At 37.0% G+C, this 20170-nt stretch overlaps 1 protein-coding gene across 15 annotated transcripts in view; it reads left to right on the top strand.

Annotated features, from left to right (window-relative positions):
- Window positions 1-20170, top strand: part of unc-104 (kinesin family member unc-104) — a 120413-nt gene that overhangs the window by 78851 nt on the left and 21392 nt on the right. For 8 of the 15 annotated variants that reach the window (XM_069504845.1, XM_069504852.1, XM_069504849.1 and 5 more), the window contains 16 exons: window positions 2258-2336; window positions 2799-2959; window positions 3309-3493; window positions 4128-4239; window positions 4951-5094; window positions 7684-7847; window positions 8310-8449; window positions 11182-11313; window positions 12511-12711; window positions 14097-14254; window positions 14849-15002; window positions 15601-15773; window positions 15878-15992; window positions 16570-16703; window positions 17571-17782; window positions 19258-19449. In XM_069504845.1, coding sequence (XP_069360946.1) covers window positions 2258-2336; window positions 2799-2959; window positions 3309-3493; window positions 4128-4239; window positions 4951-5094; window positions 7684-7847; window positions 8310-8449; window positions 11182-11313; window positions 12511-12711; window positions 14097-14254; window positions 14849-15002; window positions 15601-15773; window positions 15878-15992; window positions 16570-16703; window positions 17571-17782; window positions 19258-19449 — 2456 coding nt within the window. Of the gene's footprint in view, window positions 1-2257; window positions 2337-2798; window positions 2960-3308; window positions 3494-4127; window positions 4240-4950; window positions 5095-6471; window positions 6532-7683; window positions 7848-8309; window positions 8450-8906; window positions 8952-11181; window positions 11314-12510; window positions 12712-14096; window positions 14255-14848; window positions 15003-15600; window positions 15774-15877; window positions 15993-16569; window positions 16704-17570; window positions 17783-19257; window positions 19450-20170 lie in introns of those variants that run through there. The other 7 variants (XM_069504859.1, XM_069504855.1, XM_069504856.1 and 4 more) reach the window with 5 other exon arrangements.

The following is a 20170-nucleotide window of genomic DNA, read 5'->3' as shown; positions in this document are numbered from 1 at the left end:
GTCTTTAACTATACCCATGCCGAAAATCACGTCGATCCGTTGCTCCGTTGCGACGTGATTGAAGGACAAACCAACAAAAAAACACACACTTTAGCATTTATAATATGGGTAGTGATATCCATTTTCGTATCTGACGTTAATAAATTGAGAGGCTGCCTACATTTGGCATGTCGAAGAAGCTCATTAGTCACGAGTCGTGAACGCCGGCGGGTCAACCGTCTGCCAGCCAGACTGTAGGGTCATGAACCTAACGCTAATCCTTAAGTTGCTTCATCATCATCATCATCATCAGCCTGTGGACGTCCACTGTTGGACATAGGCCTTCCCTAAAGAGCGCCACCACACCCGGTCCTCAGCCTTCCTCATCCAGCCACTTCCCGCCAGCCTCTTTATATCGTCGGTCCATCGTGCTGTTGTTTACGTTGCTTACGATTCTTTATTACTTAGGTACTCGTAGTCGTAGCAACAAGACAATATACCTATTCCTTTTCATTTAGTAGATACCAACCTAGTTTTGTCGTAAAATGTATCCACGTGACGTTATTTTGGTAAAGTAAACCAACTTAGTTTATATTTCAATTAGTACTAAAAGTATGATTTATGTACCTACCTGTAGTTTCGCTACCCATATTATAAATGCGAAAGTGTGTTTGTTTGTTGTTTTGTTGGTATGTACGGCCATGGCTATTTACCACCCTACGTGTATACCCTACGTCCGGTAAGATGCCGTGTAGAAACCATGGGTTTATTAAAAACTGCCATACCCCTTCCAAGTTAGCCCGCTTCCATCTTAGACTGCATCGTCACTTACCACCAGGTGAGATTGCAGTCAAGGGCTAACTTGTATCTGAATTTAAAAAAACAATATTCGCATCACACATGACACAATAGGTACGCTTCAAACCGCAAACTCCAATCTCTCCGCCAATTAATTACAATATGATTGCCATTGCGGTCTGCGAAATTGTACCTACCATTTGCGGTCTCACTTCCAAATGGAACGGACTATGCTTAAAATGACATTCATAGTTTCATCTATGGGTATTCTAGACTATTAAAAGCATAACGGCGACTACGCACTGCACTTCCGTCATCCGAGTTCTATCCGTCATCCGTGAGAATACCAGCGATTATCTACGACATAATTGTCATAAGCTCCCATACAAAATCGGATCGGATGAGTGCGTAACCGCCGTAAAGCACATAACCAGGTATAAAATACGTTGACAATCGACACTATGTTTTCACAAAAAGAATCACATCAAAGAATCCTACACCTATTACATCACGGACGTATTTTCTACATCCATGTCTTATGTAGGGACAATAATGCTGCTGGTTGCAAGTTGCAACGGAAGTATTTTCATTTCAATTTTCATTCTACCTAATAATTTTATCATTAAATCCATTCTTTCATTACCTGTTCTAAAAGGTACCTATCTAGATAGATCTGGCTCTATAATTAATGATGACTGCTTTGGCATTACCAGGCAGTATTTCATATTAAATTCTTGATTTTTTTTTAAATTTCGATTCCATTAATATAATTCGAAACGAGTTCTAAAGACAATCTATTTGTACAAACTCGTCGTATTATAAATCGCGATCGTTTGGATATTTAATTAACAGGCGAACTGAAAGATATTACAGAATTTGCAATTTCAATGTCGGATTTCGCCAAATCTGCTCAATTTATGCAAATCTGCTCAATTTTGACGCTCCCAACTCGCTGTGGAAATAATTTTGCTTTAGCAATAAAATAGATTCAAATTATAGGATTTGAATATTCATACGAGTTATTAGTTAGTGAATATATTTGTACAATATCCGCGCCAGATTGTGTAGACCGTGTAACATTTTTTAGCAAAGACTGTCTGTACAGAAACTACATCTAGGTGTACTCTATCACATGGACCATTGATACAGTGGTTTGCTGTTTGAATTTTGATAAGACGTAACAAAGTATCATGACGGCTCCATTACGGCCGATATCTAAAAAGATGTTCAAAGTAAACCAAAAATATGAGACTAGAAAAAATTATTTTTCTAAAAACGTTTGCTACGTCGTAGGGCCAAACTATATAGCTATAGCTAAAAACATTGGTGCTACGTAGAATTTGTGAATTTTTGAAAATCCCCTCGTTATTTGACGATAACTCAAAATCTATTTTTTGCCAACCACCCAACTAACGGCTTTTTAGATATAGGGTAGTAAAAATACCTGGCTAGGTTTTTAATTGCATGATTTTGTTCACAGCCACATGATCCCGAATTCTCTTCTCAAATTATGGTGTACAAAGACATCGGTGAAGAAATGCTTCAGCATGCCTTTGATGGTACGTACGGCGTACCTACATAGTTTTTTTGTTTAATAGAGATAGTTTTTATCTTTAAAAGAGTCCAAATAACACAAGCAAAAGAAAAGCAACGGCCTGAGACATCATTTAACTAAGCACATGCACCCACACCATGACATATCAACGCGTGACGACGCAAGCAACTATGTATTTTTCAGTATTTTTCGAATTGAATCATGACATGCAGCTCTACAGAACTGGGGAAACAGGAAACTGCATACAACTAATGCTGCTCTACTCGGCTGTCTCTCTCAATCTCTCTCTCTAACTTCACTCCCGAATTGTATTATATTGTTGGTAACATAACGAAGTTTTGGGTTTTGGGTGAAGATAGCAGGAGATTCACAATTGACCCTGTTATCATGTAAATTATGAATAGTGTACCTATCTAATAATATGAACGGAACTTGGATTTTCTATAACAATTATATTTATTTGCAGGCTACAATATATGCATATTCGCGTACGGACAGACGGGCGCGGGGAAGTCCTACACGATGATGGGACGCGGCGAGGATGGCCAGGAAGGCATCATCCCACAAATCTGTAAAGACTTGTTCAGGCGCATACGACAGACGACCTCTGAAGATCAGTCTTACTCGGTAAGATAGTATATATGTAGTTTCAATAAGAATATGAAATTTAAAGCATAACTAGGTAGGTTTCTGCGGTAGTGGAGTGGTGCGGGAGGGGTGTGATGACGTGACGCGAGTGCTCAGTAATTCATCAACAGGTGACAACCATACCGTTCCACTACCGCAGGAGTCTCCTTGGTTTTGTGGGAGGGTGACAGTTGTCGCAAGTTGACGAAGCAATGAACTCTCGCGTCACGTCCTCACACCCTTCCCGCACCGCTGCACTACCGCAGAAATCTATTCAGTTATGCATTGTGCCTGTAGTACTTAAGTGTATCTTCATTAATTTCTAAATATTATATTTGATTTTAAACAGGTGGAAGTGTCATACATGGAGATCTATTGCGAGCGAGTGCGCGACCTGCTAAACCCTAAGAACAAAGGCAACCTCCGCGTTCGCGAGCATCCTGCCCTCGGCCCCTACGTAGAGGACCTGAGCAAGCTCGCCGTCATGTCCTACCAAGATATTTACGACCTTATTGACGAGGGGAACAAGGCCAGGTAAGAAATGTGAACTTTTAACTGGGCTTAGCCCAGAGTACTCCGGCAATGTAATAAAATACATGCAAATGTTCACCTTGACTCAGAAGCTAGAACTAGGTATAATGTACAGTTACTTCAGTTAAATGCATTTACTCGTAGGTACTTTTACGGTTTTATATTAATCCGATTAGTTCTTTTATTTATCGGGATAAAACGTAGCCCTGGGATGCAAGCTATCGCTGTAGCAAATTTCGTCAAAACGTTTAAGCAGATAAAAACGGTTAAGCGTGAAAAGCTAGCAGACAGACAGATATATTTCTCATTTTATTAGTATAGTATAGCTTATATAGTCCAAACTATTAGCACGCTGAAGTGGCAGTGGGCAGGTCCTGCCTGTCATAGAGGCGATGGCCATTGGAGCCGGAAAGTCCTTGAGTTGAGACCGCGTTTACGCAAGCGTAGTGTGGGACGCCCTCCAGCAAGATGGACCGACGATATAAAGAGGCTGGCGGGAAGTGGCTGGATAGGAAGGCTGAGGACCAGGTGTGGTGGCGCTCTTTAGGGAAGGCCTATGTACCAACAGTGGACGTCCACATGCTGATGATGATGATAGTACGGATAGTAAATAATAAATCATTGTATTTGTACGCAGGACGGTAGCAGCAACGAACATGAATGAAACGTCATCCCGCTCGCACGCCGTGTTCACGATATTCTTCACTCAGCAAAGACACGATAAGACCACAAACCTCGTCTCCGAAAAGGTAAATTTGATCGTTTGATCCATCGATGAAGTCGCCAAAGTCTATAAATTCACTTATTTCTGATCCAAAAATCTTTAAAGTTCTTAAAATGGTTTAAAACGAAAGTCCAAGATCGTAGCTGGATAGATAGATAAATTCTTTATTAACACAAAATATTACTTAAAAACAAAACAAATAGAAAAATGCTTGTTATCGGTAGAAGTAACTAATGAGAATTTTCGTCGATACTACAAGTATCTGCTAAAAAAATTGCGATACATTGACTTAACAAGTCAAAGATAATAATATGGCCTACAGTGAGTGAGCTCTCGGTTTGATCCTGAATCGACATCTGTCAAATATGTGTTTGAGCACTAAACGTGAAATCAAACATGTAAAAAATCAGAATATTTAAAACTTTTTGTCACCCCGTCACGACGGCCTACGTCACATATTTAGGTACCTAACCGTTTCATAGTCTACCTAACTTACCTATAGTCCGCGACAGGTCAAAATGGCAATCGGGGTACGAGGCGGGGGACGGCCTGCACACCCGCACGTCACCCACGTTCGCCCACACCGGGTTAGCGCGGGGGCTGTGTGGGTGTGCAGGGCTTTGCTATACATTTGACGCCTGCCAGGGTAGGTGAAGCCTCGAGGTTTCTTCCAAGTTTCATAACTAACGTGAACAGTGGTATAGACGAAAATAGTGACTTATAAATTCCTTCGCAGGTCTCAAAAATATCGCTAGTGGATTTGGCCGGCTCCGAGCGAGCGGACTCGACGGGAGCTAAAGGCACGAGGCTGAAGGAAGGGGCCAATATCAACAAATCTCTTACAACGCTCGGAAAAGTCATATCTGCACTTGCCGAAATTGTGAGTCACTTTCATCACAGTCACCACACACATCATATTATGCTTGTTCAGTACAGTGAAAAGTTAAATTGTGTTTGGAATGTCCATCCTATGATAGCGACTTTTTTTTAAAGAATATTAGCTGTATGACTGATATTCTCCTTTCCCCTCCAACTAAGCGTAAAGCTTATGCTTGGAGTAGGTTCGATAGTGCATCGGGCGGTGACCTTTCAGAATTCAGTCCGCTTTGAACCTTGGACCACCAAACTTTGAACTTTTTGTAACACAAATTACTGCTATTGGTATGATGGCATGGATAGGAAAGGACTATGTTTTTTGCTACTATATTTTCTGCCCTCAGTATGACCTGCAAATTCCCAATTTGGAATATCCTACATTAATTGAAACTAGATTTTAATAATAATCTAGAACTAATCAAAGCGCACGCTTATAACTTAATATATTATAACTTTAAAAAATAAAATCAATATATCAACTTTAGTGTATTAAAACGCTTGACATAAATTATTAGCAAATACTTTTTGATGTGTGATTTTATGTTAAGAAAAGGAGTTTTTTATTTTTAAATTATTAAAAAATCCGCTGCTTTAAATAAAAACGAAGTATTCACTTAAAATACAGGTCTTATAAGCTTTAAAATAAACTATAGTAGCTTTTGGTCGCGGTAGTTTCTGATGAGGGTAGGTCTCTATACTGCGCCGGCCATCTTTCTTTGGTGCGTTTATATTAACTTTTTACTGTACAACTGAAATACAATCAATATGTCTAGTTCTAGCGGGTTCAGTCTTGTGTTAGTCGTATGGCTATTGTAGTGGGGTGAATGTGGACAGTAGATTTCTGAACTCTACGGTCTTGTCTATCTGTTGTATATTTATTATATTTTTTATAAAAATTCAACTACCTTTATTTGCAGAAACATTTTTTACAATGAGATGATAACATCTAATTGTAAAAATGTAAAATTTCGGTTTCACCTTATGTAAATAATCAGGTATGGAAAATTACTTACAATTATATAATACAAATTCATCTAAGTCAATTATCTATATCTTTATTAACAATCTATCCTTTTTTGGAGCTCAATCTCACGTAAATATTAATATAATATTTGTTTTAACTGCGGTACGCAATCTCTCATAATTACATTGAAATGAAATCGAGAATAAAAAGGGTTTTTATTTTATCTATATATTATAATCACGCCAATTTTTATGTTTTATAACTTATTTTACTAAAAAGCTAAATTTTTTAAATAATAATATAAGTACAAATGATATTTAATTATTTACATATAATAGAGATGAAATAATAAACAATGTTCTTGTGATTATATTTCGTATATAATTTCTGTATATATATATAAATAGAGGTATAATTTCATTCACATTTCGAATGTCCTTCTGCATCTCATGTGCTTGGATGTGTGGTGTGCAGTCGGTAAGTGGAATGGGTCTATTTCATTTTGTGTATATGTGTGGTCTTATTTGCATGCTTTTTATAAACATTATTTGCGAGTATTTGGCTAGTTTTGTATCTAGTAACAAAAAATTACATTATGGTTTTAATCACGTTTTTTTGGACTTTACTTTTCGTGATCCCAACAGCTTGCAGTTCAGGTGATCGCACACGGTCACAAGAAGCCTACCTCCATTACCTTACCTTCCTTCTGATGTTATTCGTTTTTAAAGATGCCTCACGTGGCCGACTTGTGCACTATTTTTAGTGGTGAAAAATGCTTGAGTAGGTACGTCTCTAATTGCGCCCCTTACGTGTCGTCTCATGGTATGCGATCACCCTTATTATTACAGCTAAGAAGCGTAGAAGCTTTAAAATTAAGCAACATTGGTGATAGATACATTTATGTAATTGTTCATCTCTATCGCTCGCTTTTTAAGTTTCGTGCTCTCTCTCTCGCACAGAGACGTCGAACACATTTATTTTAATCTCTAAAAAAATGTTAAAGCCATTATCGAGGTTTTGTTGCCTATTTGGCCATAAACGATATTTTCTATTCATTAATTTCCCGGAAAATATTCATAACCAAGTATCGAGGAAAATTGTTATGCTTCAAAATATTTTGGGTTTCTTGCAGAAAATTGACTCCAATTTAGTTATAGTATAGGCACCAAAATTTAAACTGCACTAAATTGGCAGCTGTTCTTGAAATAGCGCTATCCTTTTCCACTTAAAACAGTATTAAAGGGATAGCACTACTTTAAATTTCGCTTGTTTGTTTGGCGTAGAGCCGAATTTGCCACAGTCTTTTATTGACACCTAACAGAAAAAAACACTTAACGTTTTTGTAAAAAAAATCTGCTTACACTACAAAATAATCGTATACCATTTTCGTCAGTTTATTTCAAAAACTCATTAATTGCAAAAAAAAACCATGAAGTAGGTGTAGTTTACAACAAACTATGAACTGACTTGTATACAATATAGAACTCGAGTTCATAGACCTGTTTTTTGCAATTCATAAGTTCCTGAAGTAAACCGACGCGGACATTTTATATTATTTGCAGTGTGAACAAGTAGGTGCCCTTAAAGTTATTTTTTTATTAATTCATCGATCTTATTTATTTTTGCCAGGCGTCAAAGAGCAAAAAGTCGAAGAAGGCAGACTTCATACCGTACCGTGACTCAGTTCTCACGTGGCTGCTACGCGAGAACCTAGGAGGCAACTCCAAGACTGCTATGATAGCTGCAATTTCACCTGCTGATATCAACTATGACGAAACCCTCAGTACGTTACGGTAAGCTTAAAAGTTTGCTATGGTTGAGTTTTATGAATCAACAGTAGGTACCTACTCCGAGTACGATATTCAAGCCTTCCAGGACTCTGAAATATAACTATCGGGAGGTTTCCTGGGAATTAATCTCCAAGTGTGGGTTTTCATTCTTCTAAACTCTAGAGTCCATACAGAAAGAGATAAAGAGCTATACAGTGTGTTTGATAAATCACATAACATGACTAATTTTAAGGTTAAGTGCCATAGATTCTTTCGCTGTCCTTGATACTTGACAGATGATCAAATGGTCGTTCGAGTTCACAGAAGTTTTTAACGAGTTCATTTCCGCGATCAGCTGTTATTACGCTACGAGGCTCATTAATTTTTTGGTACATCTACAGTCTACATATACTCGTAGGTCCTAACCTCAGCCTGCCGGGATATTACGGACATTATCTAGCACCTTGTATATCTTGTTCTAAACAGATACGCAGATCGTGCCAAACAAATTGTATGCAAAGCCGTGGTCAACGAAGACGCGAACGCCAAACTTATCCGCGAGCTCAAGGAAGAAATACTCAAACTTCGCGAACTCCTCAAAGCAGAAGGCATTGACGTCGAAGAAGGTACGTATTACTCCCTTATACCACTTTAAACGCCACTGTAATGCTGCTTAAGATTTAAGCACCATTAGGTATAAGACGATTGCTAAAAACACAAGACAGTGTGCTTAAATTTTAAAAAGCGTTTCAGTTTTAAAGGTAAATCACGTAGGTTTAGTCGTCATGTGACTGAATAGCTCGTTTTGTGAGTGTTTGGATGTAATGCCAGCTGTAGATTGTCTCCAACATTATTAATTCTTGAATTAGACACGAATAGGCGTACGAGAATGTGAACAACATTTATTGGTAGCTATATTTGTCACAAATTCACAAGCTATATTATGGCAAACCATGTGGCGAATTATTCGTACAGTATTCTAAACGAGCCATACAAAGCTAGATTCGAACAAAACGCCACAAACGTTTGTGAACAAAGTATGAGTATGATATTAAACTACAACTTTTGTTTTCAATTGCGAAGGACCAGATGGTCGAGTCTTATACGAAAAGAAAGATCAGCTTAACAGTAAGTAAAGTAAAAGAGGCTTGCGCATCGCATATGTACACCTCACCTGTACGCTTTGCCTCAGGGTTGCCAGAACAAAAAAAATACATGTCAAGAGACAGAAAGGTATGGCAACCCGACACCCAAAAAGAAAGAAATTTTGCACCCTTCTCCAGAGCTTGTGGCGTTGTAGGAGTATGTACGTAGCAAGCAACAATATAATATTTAAACCGGCACTTGTCGGAATATGATATATATTACGTTTCATAATACTGTACCTGCGCTTATATTTATATATTGGTGTTGGTTTCTTCAATACACAGTATACATATACGGTATATTTATAAGTAATTATTTTACTATATTACATAAATGTGTCCATTTTAAAAATATACATATTTTGGCGTGTTATTTACGATACAAAAATAATTCTGCCATTGCTGAGCACTTTTTGTTGTTTTTAGATGTATTTTTACCCCTTCACACAGGGGTTGGGTAAGTCAATAACTTTTTTGGAATCATTTTTATTGAATATAAAAGTTGAATTAATAAATAATATTTTAAGTTTTACACAAAAAATGCTCAGATTTTCTTAACCGTTCGCGGGCGTTTAGGGTAGTAAAATTTTATTTTTGAAAAAATTAATGAGAAAGTGTAAAGCATGTTACAAATTTTAAAATACTTTGAATTGGTACAATCGAAACAAGTAAGTATTGATTTTTTTATAACAATTTCAGTAAGGTCGCGAACGGAAATATACCTACTTTTATATAAATGTTTTGCAAACAAGCTTTATAGCTTCGCATGTTTTTTCTACTCTTTTGTGTCTATAGACTTTATAACGAAAAAAAATGGATAAAAATATGTTACATGAATTTCGATTGCATTTTTGAACATTACTTCCACTAGAATAGAATAGAATGTTTTTTTATTCATGTAAACTTTTTACAAGTGCTTATGCACTCTTATTTTTATTTATAAAAAATACAGAGTTATTCATAAAAATAAGACGGGTAATACCTACCATCAAAATATTACTTAAATAAGACGGAAAAAACGGCAAAATAGTCTGGATTCTTCAAAATTATTTTTTACAAAATGCAGTCTGAATTTATCCACTGGTGATGTATTAGTTAGAACAATACAAGTATGACGGGTTAAACGTATTGGTTTGGTTAGCACAACACATTCACCAATAAAGTCAACTAGAATCAATTCCTACCTACTTACTTAAAAAAAAAATGAAATAAAAAACGTATTTAGCAATACTTACATATTTTTAAGCATGTAAACCACCCCATAGACTTAGACTATAATTGTTTGGATTTCCTGATCAGTTTTTTATCAATATAACCCAAGAGCCTACATTTAATAACCCACCTTTTTGTACAACGTTCTATACTATATGAAAAGTTTTGGCCTTCTGGTTTGGTGTTTAGAAGATATAAAGGGCGATTCACGAATACCGCCACTAAACACACCAGACTATGATAGTACGAGTACACCAAACAAATATTGATTTTTTACCTTAGAATCTAAATTTTAATTTTATTTTATATTTGACCTCTCTAATAATATGGGTACAATTTGCCTGAAATAAATAATATTATCATTATCATTATCATTACCGAAACATGGGTAGATTGGAAATTGGGTATTTGACTCCAATTTTTTTTATTACGTTATTATAAACTAGGATACAAATAATGACGTAAACTGAAAAACTAATTAAATCGACCAAATAACAAAAAAGTTATAAGCATTTAAATATTTCTGATTAGACAGACATAGCAATATAGAATTATGACAACATTTTGACTAATGCCGTGGTAGCTTCGTGCGGTTTCATACAAATTTTCGTTTTGCGAGAAAGGGATAGAAGACCCTCCCAATCCAAAATTAAAATGCCTGTAAATCTTTGTTGGATTTTAATATTTTTTTTCAACGTAGGTACGTCATTATTTTTATCCTAGTTTATAATAAAGTATTAATATTTATCAAATTCAAAAGTAGGAAAATACCCAATTGTATTTGCAACAGAATTGATGCACTAAATAAAATAGAAAACCATTTGCTTACAAAAGTCAATCATGAGGTTGGTCAGTTCACAACAAAAGAGATGTTATTCCATGAAATTATTGGGCTCCCAAATGCATTACAAAAATTCTTCAAAAAATTAACAAAAGGACCAAATACATAAAATATATTTGTCCTTATTCATCATACATATAATTGTTGTATAATAAAACAGGAGAGGAGAACGTATCGCCGATGCGGAAACAGAGTGAATCGGAGGCACTGTCTCCCAAGTTATCAAGAGCTGCCACCACCATCGCTGAGGAGGCTGTAGACCAACTGCAAGCATCAGAAAAACTTATTGCAGGTAAGCCATTATTGTATGTTAGAAATGAAACAAGAATGTGTTCAACATCCAGTCTAGTCGATATGAACCGCTAAGGAGGCCTTTCTGGCGTCCCTGTTACCTGCCACGTGCAACCTAAATACCTTCAAGGAAAGAGTGTATAGGCATCTTCTAGGCATGATTGTCCACCCCCATGGTTGTCATCAAGCGCAAGCCTGTCCATCCATCCATCCATCCATCAGCCTGTTTGCGTCCACTGCTGGACATAGGCCTTTCCAAGAGCGCGCCACCAAACACGGTCCTCCGCCTTCCTCATCCAACCGCTCCCCACCACCTTCTTCAGGTCATCGGTCCAGCGGGCGGGGGGTCGTCCTACACTGCGCTTACCGGTACGCGGTCTCCACTCCAAAACACGTCTGCCCCATCGGCCATCGGTTCTGCGACAGACATGGCCTGCCCATTGCCACTTCAGCGCGCTAATCCTTTGAGCTATGTCGGTCGCTTTTGTTCGTCTGCGAATTTCCTCGTTCCGGATTTTATCCCTGAGAGTGATACCCAACATAGCTCGCTCCATAGCACGCTGAGCGACTTTTAGTTTGTGGACGAGGCCAACTGTCAGTGTCCACGTTTCCGCTCCATACGTCATCACAGGTAGGACACACTAGGACACACACACACACACACACACACACACACACACAAAGCCTGTCCGGTAATTTAAAAAAAAAGGTCTTTCATTTTATGCGAGATAGCAACCAAGGTTATCATTATAAGAATTAAGATACGCAAAACTTATGCAATCTGAGATACAATACAAATCTAGAAGAGGGTATCCTTCAGAATTCTTTAGGTACTTTACGAAATAGCAAAGCTTTCATACCTGCCAAGTTTTACAACCACAACAACTCCAACCCAGTACAGACGTTTGCTGTTCAACTATTGAAGCAGTAATAGTGAATGAATTCCAGACTCACAGCTATTTGCTAACTTTTTTGCTAGCTTTTTGCTTAACTTTTAAAATTAGCTCAATGCTAACCTTTTCAAGAAAACAGCTCGTTTACAAAAATAAGCTTATTAAAAATTAACGACGCAGTCGTCCAAATATTAAATACAAACCTTTCAGAATCCCTTTCGGGGATGTCGTATGGGCATTTTTTGTACTTGAACTTATGGCAATACCTCGTGAATATTTAATTGAGTCATTTTTGTTTCTCTCAGAACTAAACGAAACTTGGGAAGAGAAACTCAAACGTACAGAACAGATCCGTGTACAACGGGAAGCTGTGTTCGCGGAGATGGGTCTCGCGGTCAAAGAGGGAGTCACAGTCGGCGTTTACTCTCCGAAGAAAACTCCGCATCTTGTCAACTTGAACGAAGATCCCAACCTCTCTGAATGTCTGCTCTATTACATTAAGGACGGTAAGTGGTAGAAACATTCCATTAAGTTTGTATACGGATTCGCTTACAATTTTCATGAATTTGTGATAATATTTGTTGGTAAATTTAAAAATGTGACGTCATTTTAAATTAGACCGTATCTCGCCCTTCCGACGTCCATATATCCTTTCACGTATAACCTAAATACCTTCAAAGCAACAGTGGATATAAGCATCGTCTAGGCAAGCGGGCTCCAACCTAGACCTCATATTTTTATCTTTTTCAAGCATGGTTGTCGTCAAGCACAAGCCTTTAAAAAATAAAAAGCACCCAAACCCAATATACCCATACTAATATTATAAATGCGAAAGTGTGTCTGTCTGTCTGTCACGGCCCATCCGTTCAACCGATTTTGACGAAATTTGGTACAGAGATAGCTCGCATCCCGGGGAAGGACATAGGCTACGTTTTATCCCGGAATATCAAACAGTTCCCAAGGGATTTTTAGAAACCTAATTCCACGCAGACAAAGTCGCGGGCATCATCTAGTAAAAAATATATTTATGCAGAAATAGAAATAGATTTGTCAACTAATACACGGAGTTCAGTTACAAGATCAGGTGGTAAATAGTTTCGCTTGAATTATGTTCTCTTCCACACTATTTTCATTTGAGATTACGTAGTGAACAAAGTAACACGGTTTAAATGACTACAAATACATTAATATTTAAGTCTCAAAAGGATTTCTATGTTATTTGTAATCTCGTTCGCATAAACTTTCGGTTTACAAGTGCTTTCTAAAAGTTATAAAACAGAAGTAGGTATTGTGACCAAACTTTTGAAACCAAAGTTTCAATTCTCTCAAAGTAAAAGTTTTCAGCTCGCAAAGATTTTGTGTTTTTATATGTTTTTATACGATCAAGTACCGAAGGAAGGAATAATAATCAAGGAAAGAATTTGGTTGCAGTAAAAATTATTAGTAATCATCATAACGGATGGATGTCTACTTCTGGACATCAGGGTCGTATTTTCTGAAAAACATTCCAACCCACGATTAAATCGAAACTGAGATATTATGAACAAATATTTATAGGTAGGCGATTTTGGTAAAAAGACATATCGTATCGCAAAAGAAATATCCTATTCATAAATAAATCATAAATCATAAACTTTATTGACTTTTTTAATTTTTTTAAATATACAAGGATATTCAAAGACCGCGAAATGTAAATATCCGGGGGTCTTGGAAAACCAAACTATTGATTCAGGATATGATATTTATATTGATTCAGGATAAGATTGAGATTGGAGTGTGGGTTGGGATTTTTCAGAAAATAGGTAAATCCCACTATGCTGCAGAGATCATGCTGAGTAGGGCAGGATACTTGCAACGCATGGATGGCAATATAATGTTCTGTGTTTGGTAGGAATAACGCGGCTGGGCACGGCCGAGGGGGAAGTGCCACAGGACATACAGCTGTGCGGGTCGCACATACTGAGCGAGCATTGTATATTCGAGAACACGGACGGCGTCATCTGCCTCATTCCGCACCACGAGGCTTTGGTTTACGTTAATGGGCGCGAGGTGAGATATTTTGATTTTTTATTTTCTTTTACTTATTTATTTTGTTATTACGTTTTAGCGGTTATAGAATGGTTAAAGTTTATCTATTCTTAGAATTTAGAATTAGTACACAGCCATTGTTGTAAGGGCGGACAAAGTTGACATATCTATATCAAATAATATGATGTGGTAACGTTTTACTTATGTAGTATGGGGTATCATTTGAAATAGGTGGTAGAATTAATACTAACTATTTAATAGACTTTTGAGCACAGCTAAAGTATAGTATTTCGGATCAGGGATATTGGATAAATACGAATAAACAAACTATTATCGACTTGAAACGATTATTTAGAGGTCCCTAAATAAAAATGTGTGCAGTCTCTTTGTTTTGGGCGCTACGCGAAAACTAATGAAAAATTAGATAGGTTTTTCAATTTAAAATTATTACATTCTATATGACTGTGCTGCGTTGCATTAAAATCAGCAAAATAGCACCAGCTGCACCAGTGATACAGCTTAAGTCTTTTCCTGGGTTTGCCATATTTGCCACTTTGGACTTGAATCTCATAGTCTATGCCTCAGTAGCTAGTTTAATAATAATATCGTTTCTAGATCAATGAGCCAACAATCCTAAAGACTGGTTCACGTGTAATCCTGGGCAAGAACCACGTGTTCCGGTTCACGCATCCCGGACAACCTCGCGAGGAAAAAGCGTCCAACAAGGAACTTAGCGATGGGAACAGCAACCCTGAAACTAATAGTGATGGTAATTTATTTTTTTGGTTGTGTAATACAAAACGAAATAAAAGACTAACAGCTTAAGCGATACTGAAACTTTCTTCTTGACTTAAAAGAGTTATTGAAGAAAATTATCTGAAAATATTCTAATTTTCACTTTTTAACTGTCCAAGTTTTTAGCATTTTAATTCATTACTTGCATTTAACCATAAAGAATCAAGCTACTTGAAAACGTTTTAGTGTGATTTAATGTAGGTACAATATCATGAAAACAGGAATGTCGGGATTAAAAAAAATATTCGATTGGTCCTACCTGGTCCATCTGGTAATAAATAACAGTGCAGTCTGAGATGAAAACTGGCTCACTTTGAAGAGCTACGGCAGTTTAACTAAATTCCTTCCACTAATCGACTTCGTTGAGGCATCGTACAGACACGAACGCTTGGCGCTACCTCTTCTTATACTGCACCTGCCGAGAATCGAACTTATTACCTCCCACTTCTACGATCGTAGCAATGACAACTTCGTGAGATATCTTACTGACGAAGTTATGAACGAATTTTGCCAATTTCTTCAAAAACTCAAGTCAATTTTTAATCAAGATCTTTATATTGTTATTTCCTTAGCCTTAACAGAATCAATCATCGAAAATGTGGACTGGGACTTTGCGCAATGCGAACTGCTGGAGAAGCAAGGAATCGACCTGAAAGCCGAGATGCAGAAGCGGCTCATGAACATAGAGGAGCAGTTCCGCAGGGAAAAGGAACAAGCCGACCAAGAATTTGAAGAGCAACGAAAGGTACGTACATATTCCAGTATCTGGTTTATTTGACTTGCCAATCCAATATCTTGAATTTGGCACGTTCATATAATATGGGATATAATTTCAAACCTCTTTGACAGAATTACGAAGCCCGTATAGACGCTCTCCAGCGACAAGTGGAAGAACAAAGTGTTACCATGTCTATGTACAGCTCGTATACCCCTGAGGACTTCCATAACGACGAGGATATATTTGGTAAGCGCACTTTATGATCATTATTATTATTCATATATTATTTTGAATATATGTAGCCATATGAGATAATTTGAATAAATAATTTGTAATTTTTAAATATTTGAGATAAACGTAATTCTTCGATGCAAGCATACGAAATCTTCGTTTTTTAAAATAGAAGAATTTAGCACTTCGCTGATAAATAATCTCAGCAATACAATTATGTTTTTGTTTCCAAAAATAACAGAAAATGATGATTACTTTTTACACAATCAAAATAATAAAAAACTTATACACCTAACCCCATTTCTCAATACCTAATAATTTCAGCTAAATAAAAGTTTGCGTTTTGAAAAATTATGCACATAGTTTAAGAGCGTGTCCACATTATGAGATGATTTACACGGGTTTAAAATCTATTTTGCAAAGTGCACTCTATCAATCTAATATCTCAATATTACATTGTAGCGGATTTTCTTGGCCTATTTTCGTTAGATTTGTCCCTGTTCTTGGTTGATTAAATTGATTTCGTCCGTAAATCAACTCTTCGGACAAGCTCTTGGCTGTAAAGGGTGTGTAACGGTTCGGTATGGGGTAGTGAATCCCCTGTTTGAGACAGAGTGCTGGTCGGCGCGCGAGGTGGGGCTGGCAGCGTGGGCCTTCCGCAAGTGGAAGTACCACCAGTTCACTTCCCTCCGAGACGACCTGTGGGGCAACGCCATCTTCCTTAAGGTCAGTAACCCATCAGGACCAATACACTAAGGATGTTGCCTATCTTAAAAATATATATGTTTTAATAGGCATGCGTTTGACTGACACACCAAAAAGTATGTGATGATGCAGCCTAAGGTGGGAGCGCGCTTGTCTAGAAAGAACTTCAAAGAACTCAAAGAATTTCAACAAAATATTAAAAAACTTTTTATTAGAAAAGGGCTACTATGCCGTAAATGATTTCCTAAACGACGAACATAAAAATAAATAATAATATCGGTCTCCCTACCAAGGTCTAAGGACCAAATTGCGACACCCAAACTGGGTATCCATAATACTTTGTACATGCTTAATATGATGTAATGAGTTATGGAAATGCAATATATGAAAATTGAAATTGAAAGTGCCTGTTCAATCTTATTTGAAGGTCCCAAAATTGTAATTGGAAAACGATAGTCGGAAGGGTATTCTATAATCTAGCAGTGCGTATTAGAAGTGAGAAAGCTAATCGCTTCGTAGGAGTCCGTGGAATTTCGACTGTTAATTATTATTTTTTGAATTCATTAAATATTAAATTCTCAGCCGCTAAAACCACCCTTAAATATTTAATATAATTTTCCAAGAGAATCTCTGAGTTCAACCAATAAATTCATTTGACTATCATAATTATTATTTATTAATATTCAGAAAATCGAGGGAAAATCGAATTTACATGGAATTACAAATTTTATAATGAGATTGAGATGGATTCATCTTCGTCTTCAACTGGTAGACGTCTACTGCTGGATAAGTCTCTTGTGTCAGTTTTCTCGTACTTCCACACGCCGCAGAGATGAAATATATAAAAAGTATTTTGAATTACTTCATCAAAATTTTCTCCAACTACAGGAAGCGAACGCGATATCCGTGGAACTGCGCAAGAAAGTCCAATTCCAATTCACCCTACTAACCGACACACCATATTCGCCCTTACCGGCCGAACTCGCGCCCCGAGACGATGCGGACGACGAGTACCGACCTTCCGCGCCCACTGTGGTGGCGGTGGAAGTTACCGACACGAAGAACGGAGCCACGCACTACTGGACGCTGGAAAAACTGCGGTAAGTGAAAAACTCAGGATATAATTATTTGGACGTATTTTCTGGAAAACGTTCCGACCCACAATCAAAATTGTGATAAGTATGAAAAAGCTGGTTACAGCTGGACGATCACGGTAATGTTGCACCGCAAAGGGATCCAGAAACATATCCCGGTTTCAAGATATTTCTTTTATGATGCGACATGTTATTTTAGCGTAATCACTCAGCTGTCATCAGTTTTTTCATAATACGGATCTCAATTTTGATTTATCGATTGGTAGTTTTTAAGAAACGTTCAACGTTTCCGCCCATTTAAGATTCAGGGACATCTTGGGGTGAAAAGTATAGAACGTCTAGTCTTTAATTATCATGGCCCTCGTATGTGACAGAATATGTCGCGTATTAGATAAGATTTTGAAATATTTTGAATTGTGCTGGGTTATTCAGTATGTTAGAGGAGATTTGCAATCTATTCGAATAGGAAAAGAAAAATGACAATATCATTTGTTTGCTCATGACAATAAAGGGAAAGGTGTAGAGAAACTCATTTATAAATCTAAGTTATATTTTCTTTGTTACAAGTGTACGAATTTATTTATCATATTACGTTTCATATACAATCCCTATAAATATATTATACAATTTTATTTAGAATTCCATTATACCCTTTTGTTTTTATTTGCGTTGTGTCTGTTCTATATTGTGTTCTTTATTCTTTTATTATTGTTTTTTATGATTGAAATGGGATCTTTTGCGCTGCTGCGGCGTTATTAAATTATAATAAAAAATATAATGTCCCTTGCGTGCCGGTACCTTATGGTTATTGGTATTTAATATCGCATGTTTTTTCGTATTTTATTGGGTAAGTACATTTATCTCTGTAGAATTAAAATTTAAATGTCTAGTTTGTGTAATAACTTTTATAAGGATAGCGCTTTCTTATTTTGCTGCTTATTATTTTACTTTATTCCCTTAAGCTTTTTAAGATTTATGTATATTTATCGTATATTCTGGGATAATATTATATTATAGCACTAGGCCGTTGTAAGATTTATATTTGAAACGATGTTTTTATTTTCATCTATCACAGTAAATGAAGCATAAGGAATGGAGTTTAAAAAATCGAAGGCAGAACGTTACCTACTTGTGTCTTCTAGTCAGTATTTAAAGTTTTTTTATCGCAAGAAAAAAATGACTAATGATTAAAATTAAATAAAAATGGGATATCAATTATAAACTATAGTAGATTATAAAAGTTACGCCACCATAAGAATTTTATTAGTATTAGGTATTAGTTCTCATAGAATACTAATAACCAATCGAAAGGAAAGTTGAAGAAAGATAAAGTAATCAATAGAAAAGTAACAAATAATTGTAGGTAGTAGATAGTTAGGTACATTATCTGATAGAGAAAGGGAACTGATCTTTAAGTTGGGTTGATACGTTTGCGGTTGGGTCCTGCAAGGCGGGTGTATTGTTACATGTGTTGTACGTAGCCACCGCCTGGAGCTCATGCGTCAAATATACAACATGAACGAGAGCGCGTGCACGGATGACGACGAGCCCGTCACGCCGGTGCCGTCGCCGCCGCCTGTTCTCCCGCCGCCAACTGACACGGACATACTGCAATGTATCTCCACGTGTGCGAACAACACGCGGCTCTCTCTAGCGAACCTACTGCCCTCGAGGTTTGTGCCTCAAGGGAGAAACAAAGCAGAAATTAGGGACAAAAAGATGTAGTTGCCAGTTTTCTTCTCACGCGGATCGTCGGTGCTGATAAGTCAATACATATACACACTATGAAACGTTCCTCAATAACGCTGACCAATCAGCACTGACAAGCGAATTGCGCTGAGCCGTGCCTTGACATACGCGCTTTACGTATTACTTTGAAGCTTTTCTAAATAATGCTGATAGTTCGGCGATGAATAGCTACGCGCCGGTTGCCAATACTGGTGATCAGCGTGAAAAGAAAACCAGCATAATTGCATATTATAAAGAGAAAAAAATACGAATTACGTTGAAATTCAAGCTCTAACAAATACTTCGGTGTTCGTGTTCAAATACAATCATACAGATAATAATTAATTTGTTATTTTCAACTGACGTACGGAATTGTATTGAGATTTCATTCTCGTTAGTCACCACTTCAACAAACAATACCTACTAGTGAAGTAGAGACGAATAATTCTATTTATGAATTCTTATGGGAGCCAACCGGATTAGAAGAACACATACAAATTATGTTATACATGTCGAAAAGACCATTAGTTTAAAAGTCACTTCTGAACTTTAGAAGTATCACTCCAAAGTTCGAGATAATCTGAACTGTTTTGTTTCTGCCTAAAAAAGGAAAATAAAACAAAATGTACACGTGTGTCGGCTCAAGTCACGCTTTGTAAGGCTTCC

This window comes from Maniola hyperantus, chromosome 19, assembly GCF_902806685.2.
Source record: "Maniola hyperantus chromosome 19, iAphHyp1.2, whole genome shotgun sequence".
Classification (NCBI taxonomy): domain Eukaryota; kingdom Metazoa; phylum Arthropoda; class Insecta; order Lepidoptera; family Nymphalidae; genus Maniola; species Maniola hyperantus.
This window is presented reverse-complemented; position numbering and strand designations above follow the sequence as displayed.